Source organism: Myxine glutinosa, chromosome 1 (genome assembly GCF_964187855.1).
Source record: "Myxine glutinosa chromosome 1, kmMyxGlut1.1, whole genome shotgun sequence".
Classification (NCBI taxonomy): Eukaryota; Metazoa; Chordata; class Myxini; order Myxiniformes; family Myxinidae; genus Myxine; species Myxine glutinosa.
Window position 1 is genome coordinate 315,761,720 of NC_136261.1, and position 25,915 is coordinate 315,787,634.

A 25,915-nucleotide genomic window follows, 5' to 3' on the forward strand; every position below is an offset into this window, starting at 1 on the left:
ATAGGTGTTTGGATTGATCACGTGGAATCATTACCGGTTTTTCCATATTCGAAACTGTATTCGCGCCTTTTTCCAAAGCCCTACATAAACCAGGAAAGTGGTTGAGTATTTTTTATGATTGGATGATGATATAACTAGATGGTATTCATAGATTACTTACCCAGCGCAGTTAACTTGGTGTGAGCCAACTCTTTAAAGGTCTTTTATTTGTCCAATATGGCTGCCAGACCACGTGAGCGAAGACATCATAAATTTATATTCTCTAATATAATTGTTGCGTCGATCACGCTCAATTAATTTCAAACTGATCAGACTGAGCGTTGTCCCTGTCGAATTTCGACGTCATAATTAAGGCACCAAAGACGTCATCGTTAACAACACCTATACCCCATGTGGAGTTCTTTACAATGAGCCACATTTAAAAAATTTCCATGGAGCGGTTTTGGAGATATAGAGGTGCAACGTTTTTTGGTTTATTCAAGATGGCGCCTGTACCACGTGACCTATGATATAATTATCATTAAAATATTCTACAGGAGGAAGCGGTCCTATGGTGAAAATTTCGTGTCGATTGGACCAACAATTGCAAAGAAATACTGATTGGATGAAGCGTTATACTTGTCGAATTATGACGTCATAAAGAAGGCACTGATGACATAATCATCAACATATCTTATTCCCCATGGTGAGTGCCTGACAATGAGCCATGTTTCAATTTTTCCAGGGAGCAGTTTGGGAGATATAGAGGTGTAACGTTTTTCCAAGATGGCGTCAGTACCAAGTGACCTATGATGTCATAATTATGAATAAAAAAATTATACAAGAGGAGGCGCTCCTATGGTAACATTTAGTGTCAATCGGACCAACGTTTGCCGAGAAAATGAATTGCAGACACGCCACAGGTATGCACGCGTGTACGCAACCGATGCCTAACCCTGCTCTTCGCTTCGCGAGCATAGGGTAAAAATAACTAGAATAGCTCTTGGTAGAGCACATACCTCCACGAGACTGTATAGTTGATGTTTTTTTAAATCATCTACTGATAGGTCAGATTTGGATCTAGACCGGAACCAAAATCTAATCGATTTGTTATTGTCATGTAACCAACTCATACACCAAGTTTCGTCCGAATCCGTCCATAACCTGTTGAGTTATCTTGTTCACAAACAAACAACCAGGCAAACAAACAAACAGACAGGTGTGAACACACAACCTCTATCCACCTTCAGGGGTGGAGGTGACAAGAAAACACTCAAAGACTCCAAGGGAACTTTGCTACATTAAACTTCTTCCTGAAGAGACCTTTTCTTTTTTACCCATGAAGACCTTTTTTATGTCTCCCAAATGTCCCTCCACCCCCAAAGTTGGCTGAAGGCATTATGTTTTCGGATTGTCCATCCGTCGGTCCGTCCGTACGGGCTAAACCTCGTTTTTCTCAGAAACCATACAGTCACGTGAAAAAGTAAGTACAGGAGGAAGCGCTGCTACCCCATGTAAAGTTTTGACTTTTTCAACATATTTCAACATACAGCTATTTGATCTTCATTTCAACAATATTGATAGATAAAGGTGATATAATATAACAAATATCATGAAACATTTACATTTTGTAGTCCATTGTATAATTTAAATAAACTTAAATGCAAATTTCGTATGTGGAAAAAGTAAGTAGACCCGTGGCTCTAATAGGTGGTATTGCTCCCTTTGGCAGAAACAACCTCAAGTAGGCGTTTCTTATAACTGTCTACCAGTCTCTCACATCGCTTGGGAGAAATTTTTGCCCACTCCTCCATGCAGAATTCTTTCAGCTGTGCGATGTTTGAGGGGTTTCTTGCATGCACAGCTCGTTTCAAATCCCCCCCACAACATCTCGATGGGATTTAGATCCGGGCTTGACTTGGCCATTCCAGAACCCTCCATTTCTTGCTTTTCAGCCATTCCTTGGTGGATTTACTGGTATGTTTAGGGTCATTGTCATATTGCAAGGTCCACCTTTGGTTGAGCTTCAACTTTCCGACAGAGGGCCTCACATTATCCTCAAGCACCCTCTGGTACAATGAAGAATTCATAGTGGATTCTATGATGGTGAGCTGCCCAGGCCCTGATGCAGAAAAACTGCCCCAAACCATAATATTTCCACCACCATAGTTTACAGTTGGTATCAGGTTCTTGTGGTCAAATGGTGTCTTTGGTTTTCGCCAAACATGTCTTCTGGTACTGTGGCCAAATAGCTCTACCTTTGACTCATCTGTCCAGAGCACATTGTTCCAGAAGTGCTGGTCTTTGCCGAGGTGTTCATTGGCAAACTTGCCTTGCCCTGATGTTCTTTCTGGACAGCAAAGGTTTCCTCCTGGCACACCTCCCATGTAGATCAAATTTGTGCAGCCTGTTTCTAATGGTAGACTCGTGCACTTTGACATCAACAGTGGCAAGAGCTACCTGTAGGTCCCGTGATGACATTCTGGGGTTCTTAGAGACTTCTTTCAGCATCTTGCGGTCTGCTCTCGGGCTGAACTTGCTGGGGCGGCCTGGCCTGAACAAGTTCGCAGTTGTTTGGAATCTTCTCCACTTGTAGATTATCTTCCGGACAGTCGAATGATTGATTTCAAATTGTTTGGAGATCTTTTTAAATCCCTTCCCAGACTCGCAGGCATCTATAACCTTCTTTCTGAAGGCCTCAGGGAGCTCTTTTGATCTAGGCATGGTGATGCCACACACTTCAACAACAAAGAGCAAACCAAACGAAATGTCTGAGGTTTAAATAAGACAGGTTCCTCCAATATCCTCCCTGACGATGTTCTAATCATTTGCACCTGAGCTGGTGAACCTGATTCTAATTTTAGGTATTTGAAGTAGTGATAAACGTAGGGGTGTACTTACTTTTTCCACATGTGAAATTTGCATTTATGTTTATTTAAATTATACAATGGACTACAAAATGTAAATGTTTCATGATATTTGTTATATTATATCACCTTTATCTGTCAATATTGTTGAAATGAAGATCAAATGGCTGTATGTTGAAATATGTTGAAAAAGTCAAAACTTTACATGGGGTGTACTTACTTTTTCACATGACTGTATGTCCGATTGAGACAAAACTTTCAGGTTCGGAGTGACACCCATGCAGAATGTTTTTATGCTAATTGTGACGTCATACATCACGTGGTATGGCAGCCATCTTTCATTAAATGCAAATAATTAAAAATATATTTCTCAGAAACCACAAATGGAAAAATTTGAAACTTGGCACATTTTCAAGTACTCCCAAATGGGGGAAAAAGCATGATGACGATGACATCATATGTGAAGTGGTTATACCAGCCAAAAATGTTTTAATCGAATTCCTTATCCGAAAAATCTGAATTTGCATGCACGTGATCTATTACCCATTTGTATTGAAATATTAAATTGATGACATCATAGGTCACATGGTTTGGCAGCAACATTGGATTTAACCTAAAACTTTAAAAAAACATCTTCTCCCAAACCACCAAATCGATTGACTCGAAACTTTATGTGTGTCATTGACTAGACATGGCAATTAAAAGATTATCACGAAAACATCATTGGTCACATGATGTGGCAGCCATATTGGGTTGAAGGGAAATATTAAATAATTATATCTCTGAAACCACTTACCGCTTACACTATCGATGCGAAATTTTACAAATATCATCTCACACCATTGTTGCATATAGTTTGAAAATGATGATGTCGTAGGTCACGTGGTTTGGCAGCCATCTTGGATAGAAAAAGGAACCTTATCCAATAAACACGAAACTTCACAAATGTGATTCCCTTCCAGAGTGTACTTTTTTAATGGTCATATGTCAAGTGGTGTAGCAGCCATATTAGCTTGAAAGCCGATATTTAAAAAATCCCTTCCCTGAAACCGCTTTACCAATCGATGTGAAACCTGCCGTGGCTGGTGAAAACGTGACACTTGAAAACAGCTGAAAGATTTAAATCAAACTTGTTTATTTTTAGGACGGTGAACGAGGGCATCTACCCGTTGTGGGACTATGCGGAGGCGTATTGGCAACACAGTCGCATTGTTCTAGTTACAATTTAAACCCCTAGACCCTAAATACTATTGGAACATACCTCTTACACTCCTTGGACCTTTTTAGACACCTGAGATCATTTATATTTGTAGTGAAGGAGCTGTGCTCCAACTCGAATCGAAAGAATGGACGCGACAAAAAGCTGGAATTCGTCCGAGTTTCTTTATTGCATCAAATCAACTCGGGTAAAACTGAAAAGCCCGTTTATCGGGCAGCATTATATACAAGCACTCGAATATCTCATGCCGGAGCGTTTGCCCTTAAAAGGCGCGACTGGGCGTGTCCGGGAGACCTGGGCGAGTCTGGACATGCCCGGGAACGGCGAGACTGGGTGTCGCCGGACGGGCCGGGCGTGCCTGGACATGCCCGGGAACGGCGAGACTGGGTGTCGCCGGATGGGCCGGGCGAGCTCGGGAAAGGCGAGTCCGGGCATGCCCGGGAAAGGCGAGACTGAGCATCCCCGGGCGGTCTGGGCGAGCCCGGCACAGCGATCGCTCCGTGGTTGCGTCCTCGGCAGGTGTAAGGCGATTGTGTATGTTCAGCGGCAACCGCTACACACGCCCCCCCAGAATCGGGTTGCACCGGCAGGGTCAATTTAAGGGGGGTCCTGATGACCCGGCCGAAGCGACCCCTGGAGGGTCGTGGGGGGGGGGGGTCCGGTGTGGGGGTGGGTGGTCGAGCGGGAGGCACCGTGGACGGGGGGCGGCCTCACCACGGAGGAAGGGCCAACCGAGGTGGTTGGTCGATGTCCACGTGCGCCGGCTTGAGGCGGTCCACCGAAATCCGGTTCGACCTGCCGCCGACGTCGATGACGAAGGACTTATCGTCCCATCGCAGGACCCGGGAGGGTCCGTCGTACGGCGGCCTGAATGGCCCCCGGTGTGCGTCATGAAGCACAAAAACGTACTCCGCTGTGCGAAGCGCTGGGGGGACGTAGGACTGGGGGTCACCGTGGTGGGACGTTGGCACGGGGGAAATCGTCGGGCGGTCTCCTGGAGGTCCGAGCGCTGGCGAGCTGCGGACCAGGGACTGGTAGCGTCGGGCACGAATTCGCCCGGGACGCGTAGCGGCTGGCCGTAGACCAGCTCGGCGGTGGATGCCCAGAGGTCCTCCTTGGGGGCCGTGCGGAGGCCCAAAAGGACCCACGGTAGCCGGTCGGTCCAGTCGCTGTCCTGAAGGCCGGCCATGAGCGCGGCCTTCATGGAACGGTGGAACCGCTCGCACAACCCGTTGGCTTGGGGGTGGTAGGCCGTGGTACGGTGGAGCCTGAGCCCCAGGTTGCGGGCGACCGCGCCCCACAGCTCGGAGGTGAACTGCGGCCCGCGGTCCAAAGAGATGTCCGCCGGTGCGCCGAAACGGGCGACCCAGGTGGCGATGAAAGCCTGCGCCACGTCGGCGGTGGTGGTAGAGATGAGGGGAACGGCCTCCGGCCACCTGGTGGTCCTGTCCACCATGGTGAGCAGGTGTGTGAAACCCCGTGATGGGGGGAGGGGGCCCACCAGGTCCACGTTGACGTGGTCGAAACGCCGTTCGGGCATGGTGAAAGGTGCCAGCGGGGCCTGGGTGTATCGGTGGACCTTGGCCTGTTGGCAGGCCGTGCAGGTGCTGGTCCAATCGCGGACATCCCGTCGAAGGCCGTGCCAGACGATTCGCGCCGACACCAGCTTCTGGGAAGCTTTCCGGCCCGGGTGGGAAAGGCCGTGGAGGGAGGCGAAGATGCGGCGTTGCCAGGTAACGGGCACGATGGGGCGAGGCTGGCCTTGGGAGACGTCGCAGAGCAGGACAGTGTCCGCGAAGGGGACGCCGGCCAGGCGGAGGCCCGTGTCCACCGCCCGGAGGGCTTGCACCGTGGTGTCAGTGATCTGGTCAGCCGCCATAAGCGCGAAGTCCACGCCGAGGTGGACCGCGTTCGCGCTGGCCCGAGAAAGACAGTCGGCCACGGCGTTGTCTTTGCCAGCGACGTGCCGGATGTCCGTGGTAAACTCCGACACGGCAGAGAGGTGGCGCTGCTGGCGGGCCGACCACGGCTCAGTGACTTTGGCCATTGCGTAAACCAACGGCTTGTGGTCGACGAAAGCCGTGAAGGGTCGGCCCTCCAGGAGGTGGCGGAAATGGCGAACGGCCAGGTGTAGACCGAGGAGCTCGCGGTCAAACGTGCTATATTTGAGCTTGTTCGGCCAGAGTTGCCGGCTGAAAAAAGCGAGTGGCTGCCAAACCCCGTTCACCCATTGCACATGTACGGCGCCCACCGCGTAGTCGGAGGCATCCGTGGTGAGGGCGATGGGAGCGTTGGGCACCGGGTGAGCGAGCAGTGTTGCGTCGGCAAGGGCCCGCTTTGAGCTTGTAAATGCCGCGTCCATGGCTGCGGACCAGACGGCGTCGTGTTTGGCCGGCTTGCCCCGGAGGGCTTCGTAGAGGGGCCGCATGAGCTGAGCAGCGCGGGGCACGAAGCGGTGATAGAAATTCACCATTCCGAGGAACTCCTGCAGGGCCTTGATGGAGTGGGGATGCAGAAACGCGGTGATGGCCTCGACCTTGGTAGGCAGCGGCACGGCCCCGTTCTTGGTGATGTGGTGGCCCAAAAAATCAACGGCCGTCGTGCCGAAGTGGCATTTGGCCGGGTTGACGATTAGGCCATGCTCGCTGAGGCGCCCGAACAGTGTTCGGAGGTGGAGGAGGTGCTCGGCCCGGGACGCGCTGGCGACGAGGATGTCGTCCAGGTAGACGAAGAGGAATGGCAGGTTGCGCAGCACGCCATCCATCAAGCGCTGGAACGCCTGAGCCGCGTTCTTGAGGCCAAATGGCATTCAAAGGAATTCGAATAAGCCGAACGGCATGATGACGGCCGTTTTTGGGACGTCGGCCGGCCTGACAGGTACCTGGTGGTATCCCCGTATCAAATCGATCTTTGAAAAAATGACCCGTCCTGCCAAACGGGCGGAGAAGTCTTGAATGTGCGGGATCGGATACCTGTCGGGGGTGGTAATGTCATTAAGGCGGTGGTAGTCGCCACATGGGCGCCAGCCGCCCCCCAGCTTCGGTACGATGTGTAGTGGCGAAGCCCACGCGCTATCGGAGCGCTGCACGATGCCGAGGTGTTCCAAAGCGTCGAACTCGTCTTTGGCCATGGCGAGCTTGGCTGGGTCAAGGCGGCGGGCTCTGGCGTAGACCGGCGGGCCCGTAGTTGGTATGTGGTGCTCGATACCATGTCATACCGCGACGGCCGAAAACGTCAGCCGCGTGAGGGCCGGGAACTCCGCGAGCAGGCGAGCAAACTCGTTCGCCACCAGGAGGGCGCATGCTAGCTCGGTCGGCGCGGAGCTGCTCAACGTGCATGCCAGGGAGCTGAAGGTCTCGGCGTTGACGAGGCGACGCCGTTTGACGTCAACCAGCAGCCCGTGTGTGCAGAGGAAGTCGGCGCCCAGCAGAGCCATGGGCACGCTTGCGGTCATAAAAGTCCAATGAAAGCGCTGGCTGCCGAAGCAGAGGGTGATGTTGCGCGGGCCGAAGGTGCGGAAGGCCGATCGGTTGGCCGCCACCAAGGAGGGGCCGCAAACCGCGGACTGCCTGTCCCGATCGGAGGCGGGTATCACGCTCAGTTGGGCGCCGGTGTCACACAGGAAGCGCCGTCCGGACGCTTTGTCCCTGATAAAAAGTAAGTTGCCCGTGTGGCCGGCGCTCATGGCTGGTAATGAACGCCGGCCTGGCCGTTTCCCGACTTGCCGAAAGTGCACGGGGGTCGGCATGTCCAGGCCTTTTGTCCGAACCTGGCATGGTAGTAATACCACGCCTGGTCAGGTGGAGGCCCCGGTCGTCGTGTTGGAGGCGGTCGGCGCGGCGTAGCGGCCGCCAATTGCGCCGGCAGTTCGGCCGCCGACCGTGTCGGGTGCTCGGGCGCCAGGGACGTTGCTTCGGACGGTGGCGGGCTCCAGGTCGCTGCCCCGATGCGTTGGCCTGCCGAGGAGATCTTGTCGGCTTCCCTGGCGAGGGCGCGGGGATCCGTGATCTGCGTGCTTGCCAGGGCGAGGCGTACCTGGCTAGGCAGCTGACGGAGGAACAGCTCTTGAAAAAGAAAATCTGGGGCGTGCTCCCCGAGCAACGAGAGCATGTAATCCATTCGCTCGGACGGGCGCGTGTCGCCGAGCTCGGGCAGGTCGAGCAGGCGCCGTGCGCGTTCCGCCGATGAGAGGGCGAAAGCGTCGAGGAGGAGCTTCTTGATTGCGCCGTACTTGTCAGCGGCTGGCGGGTGCTGGAGGAAGCTGAGAGCGCGGGCCGCGTTGGCTGAGCCGAGTGCTGCTACCACATGATGGAAGCGGGTGTCATCGGCGGTGATGCCTCGCAGGGCGAACTGGGAGTCCGCCTGGGCGAACCAATCCACCGCGTGAGCCTCCCAGAAGGTAGGCAGTTTGAGGGCAACTGCCGTGTCCATGTCGGTAGGTCACCAATGAAGGAGCTGTGCTCTAACTCTAATCGAAAGAATGGACGCGACAAAAAGCTGGAATTCGTCCGAGTTTCTTTATTGCATCAATTCAACTCGGGTAAAACTGAAAAGCCCGTTTATCGGGCAGCATTATATACAAGCACTTGAATATCTCATGCTGGAGCATTTGCCCTTAAAAGGCGCGACTGGGCTTGTCCGGGAGACCTGGGCGAGTCTGGACATGCCCGGGAACGGCGAGACTGGGTGTCGCCGGACGGGCCGGGCGTGCCTGGATATGCCCGGGAACGGCGAGACTGGGTGTCGCCGGACGGGCCGGGCATGCCTGGACATGCCCGGGAACGGCGAGACTGGGTGTCGCCGGACGGGCCGGGCGTGCCTGGACATGCCCGGGAACGGCAGGACTGGGTGTCGCCGGACGGGCCGGGCGAGCCTGGCACAGCGATCGCTCCGTGGTTGCGTCCTCGGCAGGTGTAAGGCGATTGTGTATGTTCAGCGGCAACCGCTACAGTAGGCCTTGTAAGATCCCTTACAGTTATACTCGTTTCGTTAGAGCCCATATAGATCCCCTAAGATCCTGCAAAACCCTTTAGACCCTAACGCCTAACTACAATTGTAACAACCCTTGAGAACAAATTAGAACCCGTAAGACCCACCATTTACCTTTAGACCAATATTGGACCCATTCGACCCCTTTAAACACACACACACGGTCACACCACACAAATATCAAGTCTTCTTGCAATATATAGTAGTATACAGTGTATACTTTTTCAGAAAGTAATGTGCAAACTCTACCCACAGACTTAAAACGATCATTCATTTCATTCATTCATTTTCATCCTCATCATTCAAATCTATAATCATGCAAACCTCGTCCCCAGAATACACATCGGAGTTTCTATACTGTATAGATAAGCTAGGCAGGGAGTTCCTCCTTCTCACTCCGCATTTATTTTTCTTTATTTCCCTCTTCCTCAAACTTTGTAGTCGTTACTATCACATTAAATTCGTTTGGGGAAGTCGTCACAAGAGGATCGAGTAAAACTTAAAACGACGGCCCAGGCAGCATTTGTTCGAGTAACATAACAGCGTCATTTGCATGGAGACCGCCATGTTGTTAAGCTGTGCCGAGCGCTCCGTTCCGTTAGAGTGCTTGCTTGAGCGCTTTGGATCATGCAAGCCGCTTGCTAACGGCTCACACCCTGGGTGTATAACGTTATAGTGTTAGATCTGCTGGTCTTCCGCCGAAGGTACTTACAGTTAAATAATAGTGGTCAAGATAGATCGTCACGTAAATAATCACAAATCTCTACTCTTGTTGGCTTTCTCTTTTTAATTTGACCAAACGAAACGAAATGTGGATGAATAATTCGGGAGTATGAAGCCGAAGGGGGGATGGAACACGTGAGGATGCGGTGACACGTGAAGGGCAGGCTATGCATGGCAAAGTTCACCGTGAGTTGGGATGGCTGCTCGCTCGTCGTTAATCAACACTCCTTTGTCTGTCATTGTTTTATCATATAACATAACACAGTTCAGCCTCAGGTTTGTCAGTATGTCGTTTCGGACGCCATGGATTTGAGATCACGCCGAATGTAAGATGCTCGATATCCTCGCGACGTTCACTGTCATTGTGACGTTCACTGTCCGCGCAGTCCTCGTGACCTTCGCCCTCACGGCGCTCTTTCCATGGTGTCCTTGTGACGCTCACTGCTCCTAATGTCTGTTTTAAAATCGAAATACTAGCTACTTTATAACGTAAGGACGATAAAATATCCTGTAAAATATCGAAACAAGTACAGATACATTCAAAGTACACCGCCCCCAAGCCAAGTAATTAAATATCCGACAGCGCGGCATTGCTGGGGCACCTAAGGCACCCGGCAATACCGCAGTGCAGCTCATAGAGACTGCATTGGGAGGGAGAGGTGTACAATTATTGATTGATTAATTGCATAATTAAAATCAATAAAAGAGTACTAGTACCCGACTGCAAAGCCGCAATGAGCCGGTGAAGCCAAAGCCTCTTGCCACTATTTTACCCATCACTATGGCATCAGTAGGTTAGGTAGTTGGTAGTAGGTAGGTGTAGTAGGTACCGTAGGTGTAGTAGGTACCGTAGGTGTAGTAGGTACCGTCGGTGTAGTAGGTACCGTCGGTGTAGTAGGTGTAGTAAGTGTAGTAGGTACCATTTGCATTCTGGATGAGATTAAAATTGATAAAATTTACTTCTTGATTAATTCGGTGAATTCCGTCTCAACTTCGGATATTTCCGGCCGTGAAAAACTATCCCCGACGGCCGCGGGATTTCAAAAAAAGAATTCTTCGTCAATTTTAGAATATTTGACGCCGTTTTCAGCCTCCGAAACACGTAATAAGCTTTAAAAAAAATATTTTTCAAATGCTTGAGTCTCATTGGTTCCGGTGTTTGGTGACGATTTTCGTTGAACATAACGAGGTTGGTCTTAACGTATTTTAATTACAAATTAGAGGTGCATTAGATTGTGAATCAAACAAAGACGGGTGAAACAAACTCCTATTGAACTTTTTCGCAATTGTTTTATGCATTCAAATGCTCGAATCTCATTGGTTCCGGTGTTTGGTGACGATTTTTGTTGAAGATAACGAGGTTGGTCTTAACGTATTTGAATTACAAATTAGAGGTGCATTAGATTGTGAATCAAACAAAGACCGGTGAAATAAACTCCTTTTGAACTTTTTCGCAATTGTTTAATGCAAACTTCCGCATCCAGTCGGTGATTTGCGTGATTTGCATGATTTGCGTGATGTGATTTGCGTGATTTTTTTGTGTGATTTGCGTGATTTTGCGTGATTTTTGAATTTGCGTGATTTGCGTGACGTGATTTGCGTGATGCTCCATTGCGTGATTTGGTTTTTGAAATATTTTTTCAAATGCTCGAATCTCATTGGTTCCGGTGTTTGGTGACGCTTTTCGTTGAAGATAACCAGGCCCGTGCGGGCCGAGGTTGGTCTTAAAGTATTTTAATTATCAATTGGAGGTGCATAAGATTGTGAATCAAACAAAGACGGGTGAAAGAAACTCCTATTGAACGTTTTTCAATTTGTTATGCATACTTCCACATCCGCAAGATGGCGGCCTCCATTGAGCTTCGGAATTCTCAAGCCAAGGCATAATCTGGTTTTCGACATAATACGTACGCGTTTATTGACAACACCGGCTTCGCCGGCTATAATAAAATATTTTCTTAATCAATTGGCTGGCTAATAGCATAACTAAACCACTAGTGCTTCATCCGAAGATGTATCTTTTGGAAATTTAATTAAATAAGGCATTAATTAAAAAATTAAAAAATTATTTGATTAATCAATAAATAATTAATTGATTAATCAATAAATAATTAATCGATTAAATGATTAATCAATAAATCAAAAATATCCTTTGTAGCCATGTCACCTGGTCACTGTCATGTCCAAATATTAGCTTCCTAACTCAAAAGGTGCCTGTGATATTGCCCAGATGAGAAAGAAAATAAATAAATGATTAATAATGAAAATAAATAAATAATAATCATAAAAAATTGATAATAATTAATCAATTGGCTCAGAGAACACATAAACCACCACCATTTCATCCGAATCTGTAACTAAAAAATAATAATAAAAATTAGTCATTAATCGAATAATTAAATAATTCATTGATTAAGTGATTAATCAATAAATGAAAAATAGCCTTTGCAGCCAAATCACTTGGTCATTGGCATGTCCAAATATCAGCTTCCTAACTCAAAAGGTGCCTGAGATAATGGCCAGAAGAGAAAGTAAATGTATAAGTACTGAATTAATCGCTAATAATTAAATAACTCGTCAATTAATTGATTAATCAAAAAACAAAAAATACCGTTTTTGACAAAGTACTTGCTCACTATTGTGCCGAAATTTCAGCTTCCTAGCTCAAAGGATGGCTGAGATATCGCCCGGACAAACAAACAAGAAAACAAGAAAACAACCAGAGTGAAAACTGAGTACTCTCTTTCAGCGTGCGTCACTGCCGAGCCCCCTTTGGTGCCCGGCAATGACGTTTTGCAGTGCCTGGAGATGGCATAGGAAAGGAGTGGTGTACAACAAACAACTCAGAGTGAAAACTGAGTACTCCCTTTCAGCGCGCATCATTTCCGAGCCCCCTTCGGTGCCGGCAATGACGGTCTGCAGCGCCTGGAGATGGCATAGGAAAGGTGCGGTGTACAATTAAGAAACCAACTACTACTAGTGTAGTTACTTCTTGGTTTCCTAATTTTGAACATGCAAATGTTTGAATCTAAAGTAACTTTTGTTTGCCTTGATTAGTTGTTTAATAAATAAGCACCAGTTGGCCATTTGATTAAAATATTTTATTTTTATTTTATTTATTTCAACTACATAGGAATCTTCACGAGACAGTTATGAATCACCTGATATTTCAATGAAAGGGTGTCTGAATTATAATTGAAGGTCTTATCATAATTATAATTGATTATAATATATCTATATTGTAATTTATATCATAATTAAAGGATATATAATTATATTGATATAATATAATTATATAATCTCATTATATAATTATACCATATAATTATAACTATATAATATATAATTATATTATATAATTATATTTGAAGGTCTTATTATAATTATAATTGATTATGATATATATTATATGCTGTCTTTCCTCGCGTGCTGTTTTCCTCGCGCTCCCCTGTGCTGTCTTTCCCTCGCGGTCCCCCTGTACTGTCTTTCCCTCGTGGTCCCCCTGTGCTGTCTTTCCCTCGCGGTCCCCCTGTGCTGTCTTTCCCTCGCGGTCCCCCTGTGCTGTCTTTCCCTCGCGGTCCCCCTGTGCTGTCTTTCCCTCGTGGTCCCCCTGTGCTGTCTTTCCCTCGTGGTCCCCCTGTGCTGTCTTTCCCTCGCGGTCCCCCTGTGCTGTCTTTCCCTCGCGGTCCCCCTGTGCTGTCTTTCCCTCGCGGTCCCCCTGTGCTGTCTTTCCCTTGCGGTCCCCCTGTGCTGTCTTTCCCTCGCGGTCCCCCTGTGCTGTCTTTCCCTCGTGGTCCCCCTGTACTGTCTTTCCCTCGCGGTCCCCCTGTGCTGTCTTTCCCTCGCGGTCCCCCTGTGCTGTCTTTCCCTTGCGGTCCCCCTGTGCTGTCTTTCCCTCGCGGTCCCCCTGTGCTGTCTTTCCCTCGCGGTCCCCCTGTGCTGTCTTTCCCTCGTGGTCCCCCTGTACTGTCTTTCCCTCGTGGTCCCCCTGTGCTGTCTTTCCCTCGTGGTCCCCCTGTGCTGTCTTTCCCTCGCGGTCCCCCTGTGCTGTCTTTCCCTCGCGGTCCCCCTGTGCTGTCTTTCCCTCGCGGTCCCCCTGTGCTGTCTTTCCCTCGCGGTTGTCAGCTCTTTCACGAGCCTCGATTCAGTATACAAAAAAAAAGAAAAAAAGTAATTATATTAATACAATTAATTCTATTATATAATTATATTATATAATATCATTATATAATATATAATTATATTATATAATATCATTATATAATATATAATTACATTATATAATTACAATTGAAGGTGTCATCATGCTCTTTGTCAACATCTTCCGACCATCATTTACCATTATTATGTGGCCAAAATGCCATGCACTGCTTTCCATATCTGTAAAACTAAATTTAATCATATAAATTATGTTACTACTACTACTACTACTACTACTACTACTACTACAGGCTCAAATTATTCCCATCTTGTTTGGTCAGTTGAGGAGAGATTTCGGCCTAAGTCTTTCACAAACCTATTTTCATGACTGATGGTTCCAGGAATTATTAATTTGTTCAGGCTGCTGGTTGTTGTTGTTTTCTTGGTGTTTAGTGTGCAGCCTATGGCTGCTGGTTGCAACATTGATGGAAGCACGGCTGTGCCGCTGATGCAGTGCCCCTGTTACCAGTAAGCTGGCACTCATTTTGCTGATCTTGGAAGGATGACAGGCTAAGTGAACGCACCTGAGTGATGTTATTTCAACGGTGTGACGGAGACCCAAACTCAAGACACACACCTCAACCGTTAAACCAACACCAGGCTTAGGATGCTGGTGATAACTCACCTATTCTTCGCAAAATGCGCTTTCTCTAACGTCCATCAGTTAACACCAGCAGACGGAAAGCCTGGCGTAACGTCCATCCAAGGGATGATGCTCTTTGTGATGCAACGCCCTGCCTGCGAAACACCAATCCTACAATTTATAGTTGGGCCAGGAATCGAACCCATGCTTGACTGCCCAAAGATAAGTGCGTTACTTCTGTACCATTCTGTCAGACTACTTGAATTGTGCAACTACTTGTATATTTTGGTTTAATATAGGTTTGTTTGTGTTTAACATCTCACCTTATCATTCAGATTAGATTCGAGCAGGACATCTTTACTGGCCCACAGGCCTATGCATGCAAAATGTTCCACGTTTTCTTTGGCGTTCATGAGTGTTTGGATAGAATGATCAAGACATGCACTGAAAGGCAATAGGGATTGAGTTTTTCGAAGCTCTTGACTAACAGTAACTGTTGTACTTATTTATCATTGTTTTTCAATACCATATGCAGCACTGTTTTCTCTTCCTTAAATCAACATCTTCCCACCATCATATTCATCTCTCAATCTATTATATTGCGAACCGTGGTGTCTGTGTTTGTTTGTCTCCTGTGTATGGTGGCCACTTCTCGTACTGCGTTTGAAAAGTTGCTGATTGGATATTGTGAATTTTCATTGCACTTTTATTGATGCGATATAGTGAGTCACTTTTGTTGTCCCTTCTAGTAATCTTTAAAATCAACATGAATATCTGGATCAAAGTAGATTTAATACAGATCTTCATGGAGTAACACACAATTTCAACTAGCTATATTTTGCCCTCTTTTAAGACATATCCAACCTTGGCCGCCAAATGTTGCACCACCATTTTGCGGTGAGCAGTATAAGTAGCTCAGGGCTTCGGCTCTCGGTGAAACCAAGAGTGCAACACAATTTACCTTTTTATAGTCCCTGAAATAATTTAAATTGATAGATTAAGTTAAACTTTTTCCGTCACTGGGGATGGATATTTTTTCTTGCTTTCCCGTCACTTGGGACAGACGGGTACTTTTGCTGGTGGTTAATAATATGGCAAAACGATGGTGGGTCTGTTCATATCTACATCAAGATCGGGTTATTTAGACTTTAGTAAACCATCAAGAAGATTTATGTTTAATGCTGGAGCATAAATTAATGTAGGAGTGCACCACATCAATGATGGGCCAAATGGCCTCATTTCCTTATTTGAGGTGTACAGGATCGTTGGACGACTACTTGCACTCCGTGTAGTCCCATGGCAACTGTGGACCCTCGACATATTAATTTAAATTCTGCATACGGAATATAAATACTTCAATGCAATTAGCTTGATTTCCCAGTTAGAATTGATGCCCTGTTCGGGGAATCAATTCTAACTTACCGGAAAACAAATCCAAAATTCTACAGAGTTTATTACCTGCGAGCGATTATCTGATGCTGGGAAGCCATTACCACATAATTGGGGGGCAGAGAGAATAGAACATTAGAGGGGATTAACTCAAGAATAATTTAGCAGCTAATTTATTGCCATGTTATCAATGATTGTCATGAATGATCGTTTTAAGTTTTAATGATCGTTTTAATGATTGAATGAATGATCGTTTTAAGGCCATTTTCCCCGCTGGAGCGGGGGTTAGCCTTGCGGGCCCCATGACAATCATGGTTCCCTGTTTGAGGCAATGTTTTTATGGCCGGATGCCCTTCCTGACGCCAACCCTTGGTCGCCTCTTGCGATGCGCAGGGATACGGTGTACCTATTCTTAACCGGGGTACACAGACACACCGTATCAATACATTGAGGGGGGATTAGAATTAGCTCCACAGTCAGGACTGGTGGAGCCTGCAGTCTGGATGTGGAGTTTTGTGGGCCTCACGCACTCTCTGCCTTTGCATCTCTAAAGATCTGTCTGCCTGTATCTCTTCTATCGCTCACTCTTTCTCGTCTATTATTCCATGTCGTACGTGTCAGATATTAACCTCTATAAAAGTTTATTTTGGTGAGGTTGTAATAAATGACGCCGACAAACAGTTAAGAGAAATCAAACTTTTATTCTCATTTCTTTAGACTGAAAAATTTCCAAACTTACAGATGCAACACAAAAATATGATAAAACTCCACTTACCTGAAAAATATCACTTGGTTCATAATTAAGCACTTCACTTGTATTATTTTGTAAACTGTCTGTCATCATCTGATCAATTGTGGAAAAACCCCAGTATTACCTCCTAAAACCCACATTGCGGCAGTTGTGCACACACACACACACACACACACACACACACACACACACACACACACACACACACACACACACACACACACACACACACACACACACGATGGTGGTGATGCTGGTGTGACAAGGATGCCTCGTTTCTCCTTCCCCGTTTTTCTCAACGATTTCACCTTGCCTGGGGTCACCCGGAGGAGGAAGAAAGCAAACAAGAGTGAGACCATTTTGGGGGAGATGCCGCTTTGTGTGAACAGCCGAGGGAGCCCCTGGAAGGACTTGAGTGGGTCTTTGGAGACCATGAAGAATGGGAGCGTCACCGCTGTGGATATGTGGAGGAACGAGGTGCAAAAGAAGCCCTTGCATGATGTACGATGGAGGTCGGGGGAGCGTGTTTTGGAGACGATGAGAAAAAAACTTTGAACAAAGGGTCACAGGCTCCCTACAGAGCCCTGCATCAAAGCGCAAAGCTAGGATGATGCTGCATATTTCAAAGAAAAGACCTAAGCAGGACAGCAAACAAAAAATCGCATGGAAGCGGTTCAGTTTGGCATTTTTAATATGAAATAGGCAAAGCCTAGAAATGAACGAAACAATTTAGAAACACGCTTTAGAAACCCTTTGAATTACCCTTTAGGATGCTTTAGAATTACCCTTTAGGACACTTTAGAATTAACCTTTAGAAACCCTTTGAATTACCCTTTAGAAACCCTTTGAATTACCCTTTAGAACCCTTTATAATTACCCTTTAGGACCCATTATAATTACCCTTTATAACCCACTAGAATTACCCTTTAGGACCCTTTAGAATTACCCTTTAGAAACCCTTTGAATTACCCTTTAGGACGCTTTAGTATTACCCTTTAGGACCCTTTAGAATTACCCTTTAGAAACCCTTTGAATTACCCTTTAGAACCCTTTAGAATTAACCTTTAGGACCCTTTAGAATTACCTTTTAGAACCTATTAGACTTACCCTTTAAAATGACCATTTAGAACCCTCTAGAATTACACGTTAGAACCCTTTAGAATGAAACACGGTGGGTTGGAAAGGTTCTTCTTAATTTTTCGCCTTCGCTGCTTCTTAATTTATTTTCGACGGAGGAAGCTGCTCAGAAAAGAGACGGGACAGATTGAGCAATTCCAAAGAGGAAATCAAAGCCCAAAACTAAAGAGGAGAATCGAAAAAAAAAAAAAAAAAGTAAAATTAAATAAAAGACCTCGAGTTAATGGTTGCTAAAAACAAACTGAAAATAGAGACAGCAAGGAAAAAAAAAATACAATGAGGCTAACAGCAAAAGAAAACAAGGCCAGATGTTTGAAAACAACCCAAATATATTCTGCCGTGAATTCTGGGAAACGGAAGCAGAATGTGTCATCCCCTCCTGAAAAAGATGAACTGGAACGATTCTGGAAAGGAATTTATGAAGATCGAGAAGCACACAATAATGAGGCAGTGGATTTGAAACCTGGAAGAGAAGAAGAAACGTCTCGAGGAAATGCCCCCAGTAATAATTGATGCAGAAAAGATAAGATAACACCTCACAAAAATGGCAAAGTTCAAAATCCCTGGCCCAGATGGGATCCCAAACTTCTGACTGAAACAATTTGATGCTCTCCATGTTCACTGCGCTTGAGCATTCAATGAACCTATCCAAGGGAGTCAGGAAATGGATGAATGGCTCACAGAAGGCAACTTTCCTCATCCCAAAATCTTTAAAAAATTAACCCAACTACCTCACAAATATTGGCCAATAACCTGTCTACCAATACCATACAAACTTTTAACAAGAATTAACACAGAAACAATGTACCACCACTGAACATAGCAAGGTAGCCTAGAGGTAGAACAGAAGGGATGGAAGAGATGATGCTATGGAACAATAGAGCACCTACTTCTAAACAAGGCCATACTCAAAAACTACAATACAAGAGGAACCAAACTGTCCACAGCTTGGTTAGACTACAAAAACCTTTCAACAGCATCCCCCATTCATGGATGATGAAGTGCATACAAATGTACACTATCAATACCAAAAGAATCAAGCTGATAGAGAAAGCAGTGGCTCTATGGAATACCACACGAATCCAGCCTGCAGCACACAGAAGGATATATCAAAATACCAGGAGTGAATATACGATGCGGGATCTTCTAATGAGACATACTTTTCCCCTTCCCGTTTTTGCCTTGCTACCAACATAACACTTTCCCCCCTCTTGAGATGTAAATAAAACTCATGTCAGAGCAGCTGTACCCCCAAAGGCACAACAAAGTATGTAGATTATTCCCCTAGCACATCTGCAGAAATTTCAATATCCCAGTCCCAGAAAACTCGTGAAAAAATGAACCAAAAGCAATCATTGAAAACAAGGAAGTAATGCATGTCCGACCTGATGATCCCATCCAGTGTGAACATAGAAAACAAAGCACTGTGACCGGACATAGTACTCAGATACAAAAAGGAAAAGAAAGCATTGCTAATTGAGGTTTCAGTGCCCAGTGATTTTGGTCTAAGTAACACAGAAATCAAGAAAATGACCAAATATCAAGATCTCAAGAATACAAGCGTTACGCCAAGGTCCCCCGTCGGTGAAGTGAGGCCCATAAAAAATGAGGCCGTCGGTGAAGTGAGGCCCACACCCATAAATGATGTGAGTTGACAAAGTGGAAGACCCCCGGTGGCCATCTTGGATTTTGACGTGGCGACCCAATTTTCAATAGCGTTCTCCCCTATGCGTAGATAAACCCACACACCAGATTAGAAGTTAGTAGTTCGTTTATTTTTCAAGATATTCCGCTCACAAGGTTCAGACATATATATGGTGGTGGCCATCTTGGATTTTGATGTGGCGACCCAATTTTCAATAGCGTTCTTCCTTATGCCGAGATACACCCACACACCAGATTAGAAGTTGGTACTTCGCTTATTTTTCAAGATATTCCACTCACAAGGTTCAGACATACATGGCGGTGGCCATCTCGGATTTTGACGTGGGTTGCACCCACACACCAAATTAGAATTCGGTCCTTCGCTTACGCACGCATGCATGCATGCACGCACGCCCGCACGCACGCATCCATGGACGGACGGATGCACACACAGACGGAGTGGAAAACCATCGTCCCCCTTTCGTGCCGTGGTGCGACGGGGGACAAAAATGAAAAGATCTTGGAAGCTAATTAGCACTAAAATCATACCAGTGATCATCGCAGCAATGGGAATGATGAAGAAGAACCTTACTAAGATCCTACAAACCAACTATGGGAACATTACCACAAAAACTTCAGTTGGAGGCTGTCTGAGGCTCAGTGACGATCCTAAAAAGAGCCCTCTGAACAAAACTCTAAGAACAAGAAAACTTCACAACTTAGCGCATGAATCAAGATCTTTCACCGTAATGAAGGTGGAGGCTTCGAGTCCTCGGCGAACTCCGTTCCACCTTCTGAAACCTGAATTATGGTGATGACGAGCAACGACACACACACACACACGCACACACTATGCAACATAACGGGCACAGAACAACAAAGCAATATATGCAACAAAGGGGTGAGGTCTGATGGCACCAAGCTTCTGCCCTGCCTTTACCACTATACTCCTCCACTCCCCTCTGTCCTCGGCCAACTCTCTCCACCCTCCATCCACTCCTGCCTTACATGTATCCCTCTTCACACAATCCTCCCATCTCAACCATGGTCTACCTCTTTTCTCCTCCTCTTTTGTACATCCCTTCCACCAACCTCACTTCTGCTTCTGGCACTCCCATCCATCTCAGTTTCGCCATCACCGTCTCTCTCAGGACAGTGTCGTAGGCCTTTTCCTCATCCACAAATCCCAATGTCATTTTTGCCTTGCCCCTCCAACCTCTTCTCCATCAGCTGTCTCAGCATGAACATCCCATCTGTCATTCCACTACCCTTCATAAGCCCTTGCTGCTCTTCTCCGATCGACTTCTCCACCCATAAATGCCTCTCCGTACTTCTTCCACTCCTTATCCAAACCCTCCGCTTCTTTGCTAAGTTGCTCGTACCTGCCCCTCACCTTCTCCTTGGAATCTACGGCGACGTTTCCCCTACACCTCCCCCACCAAACAACCTTCTGATCCCTGCTCTTAACATCCCTCCTTTTCTTCATCCTCACCACAAACACCACAGGCTTGTGCTGGGTGGTAACATGCTCTCCCGTCACTGCCTTGCAATCCTTAACCCTCTACATCTGTTGCTTCCTTACCCCCACCAAATCCTGTTCTGTTCTGTCCACTCCTATAGGTAATCTTATGGCTTTCCTGCTTTTGAAAGAATGAATCAGCTATGACCATCCCATTCCTTGCCACCAGCTCTTGACCCACTCTATTTCTTGTTTCACAACCAAATTTAGCAACACATTCCTCTTCACCTGGATCCACTACTTCCACATGCCCATTAAAGTCCCCATCTCAACCATTCCCATCATCCTCTCCAGTGCGTCCCTGAATTCCTGCTTCTCTGCCCCAGTCCTTTCCATCTGTGGCCCATATACCGACATAACACACACCATTTGCCTCTTATGGGGGAGAAGAAGAGGGAGGGAGTGGGTGGAGTGTGGAGGAACGAGGGGAGAAGGAGCAGTGTGTGTGCGAGCACATACACAGGGTAGTAGTGTAATAATGTTGCTTCTGGGACACCTCCGTTTAACATGGGAAATCCCTATCTAATGTCATTTACCCCCTTGTCTTTTTCAAAAATCATAAACACCTCTATTTCTCCCACCCTCATCTTTATGAACCTTTTGTCTGTAGTACCTATCCTTAATGTTGTTCATTAGACCACTCAAACACTACAAATATTTGTTTTCTCTTATAGACCTATCATCCTTCTTCTACATATCATCTGGCAGATTAATCTTTGACCCACTCAAACATTGACCCATTCACTTCCATATTAATTCTTTCCCTCCCTCATTGCCCCTAAAGACCTCTATTTCTCTCACCCTGTTCTTTACGAACCTTCTAACCTTTTGACATGTTATCCTTATTCATTAGACCACTTAAACACCTGTGATCCTTCTGACCTTATGAACCTTTTAACCTTTTACTCTTAATATCATCTGGTGAATATAACCCACTCAAACAACGACCCTACAAATATTTGTTTATGTGTGGGAAATAATTTAATTCTCCTACAACTCTCCTCACCGTCTAATACATTAACAAAAAATATGTTTGAGTTTGGTTCTTTATTAAGATATTTTAACTGAGCTAAGATAAAATGGTAAACCTCCCTCAATGTTCTTATTTGAGCGCCTCCAGTGCCACATACCATTTTTAAATTAAAGTATATATTTTCCTGACAACCATCAAAGTTTTCCGTCCACTCAAAAATATTTCCATCTTTTTTACCCAATTCACCGGTATTTAAATTAATTCTCTTATTTGTTTTGTGAACTTTTTTACCAGTTGCCTTTTCAATTATACCTATTTGATATTTTTCACATTCATTATGTTTTCCATTTATATACCAAGGTTGATTACACCTCCACTCTTTAGTCTGGTTGATACTTGGTTCTATCATTTATATAATAGTAAAAAAGGCGGCGGTAGCCCGTTAAAATCCCCAACCCCCCCCCTTTTTAACTTATCACTTATATATATCTTATCACTTATATATATCTTATCACTTATGTATATCTTATCACTTATATATATCTTATCACTTATATATATCTTATCACTTATATACTTATATAACCATAAGGGAGACTATCAATTCCATTTTCTAAAATAAACCTCTTATCATCAAAAGCCCCCAATGCTTTCTTATTTATCTCTTCTGAATATAATTGATGTTTATAACTTCTTATTCCATTAATCTTTCTAAACTCTTCTTTCTTTGTTGTTAAACAGTTATAATAATCCTTAAAGTTTATTGTTTCTTTAATAACATTTTTCTTTACACCTTTTAACTTCTTGTCAGTCTTTTCAACGTTATTCACAATGTATTTATAAGCATAAGCCTTTGACCTCAATCCCACAAATTCACTCATAACATTTCCTCCTAATTCATCCTTGAACTTTCCAATCACCTTTTTATTTTTAGAAGAGAACAACTCACTCTCTGGACTGTAATTACTCGTGTCATAGATATTAATGTCTCTTTTCATGTCTGAATAAACATCGTTGGTATTAATTTTCAAAATAAAACTATCTGTATCCATATAAAGTAGATTAACATCATTTTGATATTTCTTCCTCAAGTTATTATAAAAGTAATCATACATTAATGACTTTGATAAATCAAGAATTGTTGTTCCAATATAAATAGGTTTGTTCATTTCAATACTCTCTTTAATCAAATGGATCGCACAAAAGTTCTCAGTAAAGACCTCAGCTCGAGTAAAACTCGGTCTATTAATTAATTTTGATGCTTGTTCCCAAGATGTTGATAGTCTGATATTTTGTCTTTTCCTCACATTCTCCATAGTCTTACCAAAGACCACATTATTCATTAATTTATAAAAGTCTTTCTCAAAATCTGTTTTTGACTCTGTTCTTCTTTGTGTATTAAAATCAATGTACCCCTTTAACCAATGACTTTGATTGAACTTTAGAACCCTATGGATCTTCTCTACTCTTAGACCTTTTGATAAATATTGTCGCAAATTTCTTTGGTGTAGAACATAATTTTTCTTGTTATATAATGTAGTAAGTAATTTTTCTGTTGATTCACCTATATCAAACGATCGTTGATAATCACTCAACCATTCTTTCTTTGGACTTTCTTTCTCACAAGCAAATGGGAGATCTTTGTGTAGGTTATGGAGTTCCTCTGGATATTTTAAATCAATTTCAAAATAATAACCAACTTTTTCTTCATCCAATTCTTTTTGTGTAGAGATACATACATCTTGTAAAACGTTTTTGTAGTCTTTTTCCTTTACCCATCTAAGTTTTCCATAAGGAAGAGCCTGAGACATTGCCCAGCCATACAGGTTGTTCGCGTCATAGTACATCAAGTAAGAACTCTCTTTCGTTGGATCATAATTTGGAAGATATTTGTTATTTGCTTTTGCGTATCTACTCGAGCAGACTTGTGAAATTCCACCTCTTTTTGCCTTTTCAATCATCAAAAGCATATCAACATCGATTATTATCAAATCCAAATCTTGTTTTGTCATTTTCAACATCGCACTCCAGGCCAATCCAGGTGCTGTGTAGTAGTGAGCAGGATCCAATCCATATCCAGTGCGACAAACAGATCTAAAGGCTTCAAATACATCGGCCAATAAAAGCACATCAGTTTTGAGATACAAATCGTGATACTCGCCAAGATTCTTGATGTTATATTTTTCCCAAACATTTTGTGCGTGTACATAATCTTTATCAGATATATGACTATTATTTAATTTGTTATAGAAATTTTCTTTTGAAGGAAGTTGTGTTTCATTGAATCTCTCAAATGAGTCCATATAGTCATAGGGGTAAATTCCCTTTTGTGTTAGAAAATCTTTATCTAAAAAATACTCTGAAAGACATGGAAACTCTTTTAGATTTTGAACCAAGTTAACCAATGGACTTGCCATGAATTTAAATGTATCAAGAAATCTGATATGAGTAATAGGAGATGTGTGAATTGTTTTTGTGAATGAAATGTATTTCTGATCCGTGTTTGGAATTGCTGAGATACTTCCAGAAGTCTTTGAGAGTTCCTTGATAAATAGATGTGTATCATAATGAGCGTTGTTATGAAGAAAGACAGGAATGAAAGAGGGGAGTTGATAATTAATATTACAACTTTGATGAGCCGGACCTCTATATTTACCAGTGAGATGACAATGGTCTCTAACCTTTAGACCTTTACCAATTTTCTCCTCACAAATATGACAGACATTGTTTTTTATAAATTCCCTTTTTTCTTTACTTGTTAAGGACATTGGTTTATTGGTTTCTCTCATTATCTTGGTTAATCGAACACAGTCTTTTTCTAGTCGTTTCACAAACTCCTCTGGGGTATTTGAGCCTCTATACATCTCTAACTTGTTATATTTATCACCAACGGATGATTTGATATAATAACAAAAACCACAAGGAGTATGTTTTTGATATTTATTTGTGTATGATTCTTTTGGATCTTGAGAAGCAGTATCAATTTTTTCTAAAATACTTTCAAAATCAGCATATATAACAAATGGATGTTTGATCTTTTTATTTTCATCTTTGAATGTGATCTTTGAGCCTTCTTTAGGCATATTGATTACCGTTGATTTATGTTCGCCACAATAATTTGAATGTTTATCTAATCTTTCTTGTGAATTGAAGAAGTTAAGACAACGCAAACAAATATATATTTTATTTGTTCTCTTACAGACTTGTGGTTTTATTAATTTAGCAATATCTTTGATGTATGTATAATGTGAATTTTCGTCTGAATTAAAATATAGAAGATTAATATGAGTTTGTTTACAATTGTCAGAAAGCTTTAAAACCTGAATGTTGTTTGTTTCTGTTAGACCATAAACATTAACTGATAAATTATTCATCTTTTCAAATTTAGGAATATCATTTAAAGTCATCGGAAACTTTAGATCTTTCGTATTTAATGTATTCTCATATTTTTTATAATGAGATACTCTTTCATCATGAAAATGTGGAGGATGTAAGTGTGCTAAAATAGACCAGAGAAAACATTTATTGTCTTTATTTTTGATATTGATAACTGCTTTTCTATTTTTGATAACACTGGGTAAATCAATGTAAGAAGAAGCTTTTAGAGGATCTGATTTAAGAATATGAATGTCTATGTAAATAATTTTTCCTATATTGAATCCACTTCCTACGATTGAATTATCCACATCTTGCTCTTGTTTAATAAGTTCATCATAGACTCCTGATGTTTTAAAATCTTGATATGAAGATATAAAGTGTGGCTCAGTTCTCATGTATGGTGCATCTATAACTCCTTCATCCTTTGTCATTTCTAATTTTACTCCCATATAAAATTTAAGTGGTTTCATTTCCTTTAGTGTTTTTTCAATCAACGTTTGAACAGCAGGTTTAACTATTTCTACAGCATCAACTATAGACTCTGGTTCAGGAGGTTTGAAGTTA

The 25,915-nt window shown here is 44.1% G+C and overlaps 1 protein-coding gene across 5 annotated transcripts in view; it reads left to right on the forward strand.

Moving 5' to 3' along the window:
• Positions 1 to 9,612: 9,612 nt before the first annotated feature.
• The window catches only part of CMPK1 (cytidine/uridine monophosphate kinase 1), an 86,257-nt gene continuing 69,954 nt past the window's right edge, over positions 9,613 to 25,915 (forward strand). Inside the window, exons 1-2 of one of the 5 annotated variants that reach the window (XM_078769236.1) lie at positions 9,911 to 9,963; positions 14,371 to 14,445. Coding sequence is in view for 1 of the 5 variants with exons in the window: in XM_068096139.2 (XP_067952240.2) it covers positions 9,949 to 9,963 (15 nt within the window). In the remaining 4 variants the exon portion in view is untranslated. Of the gene's footprint in view, positions 10,104 to 14,370; positions 14,446 to 25,915 lie in introns of all 5 variants that reach the window. The other 4 variants (XM_078769240.1, XM_068096139.2, XM_068096154.2 and 1 more) reach the window with 4 other exon arrangements.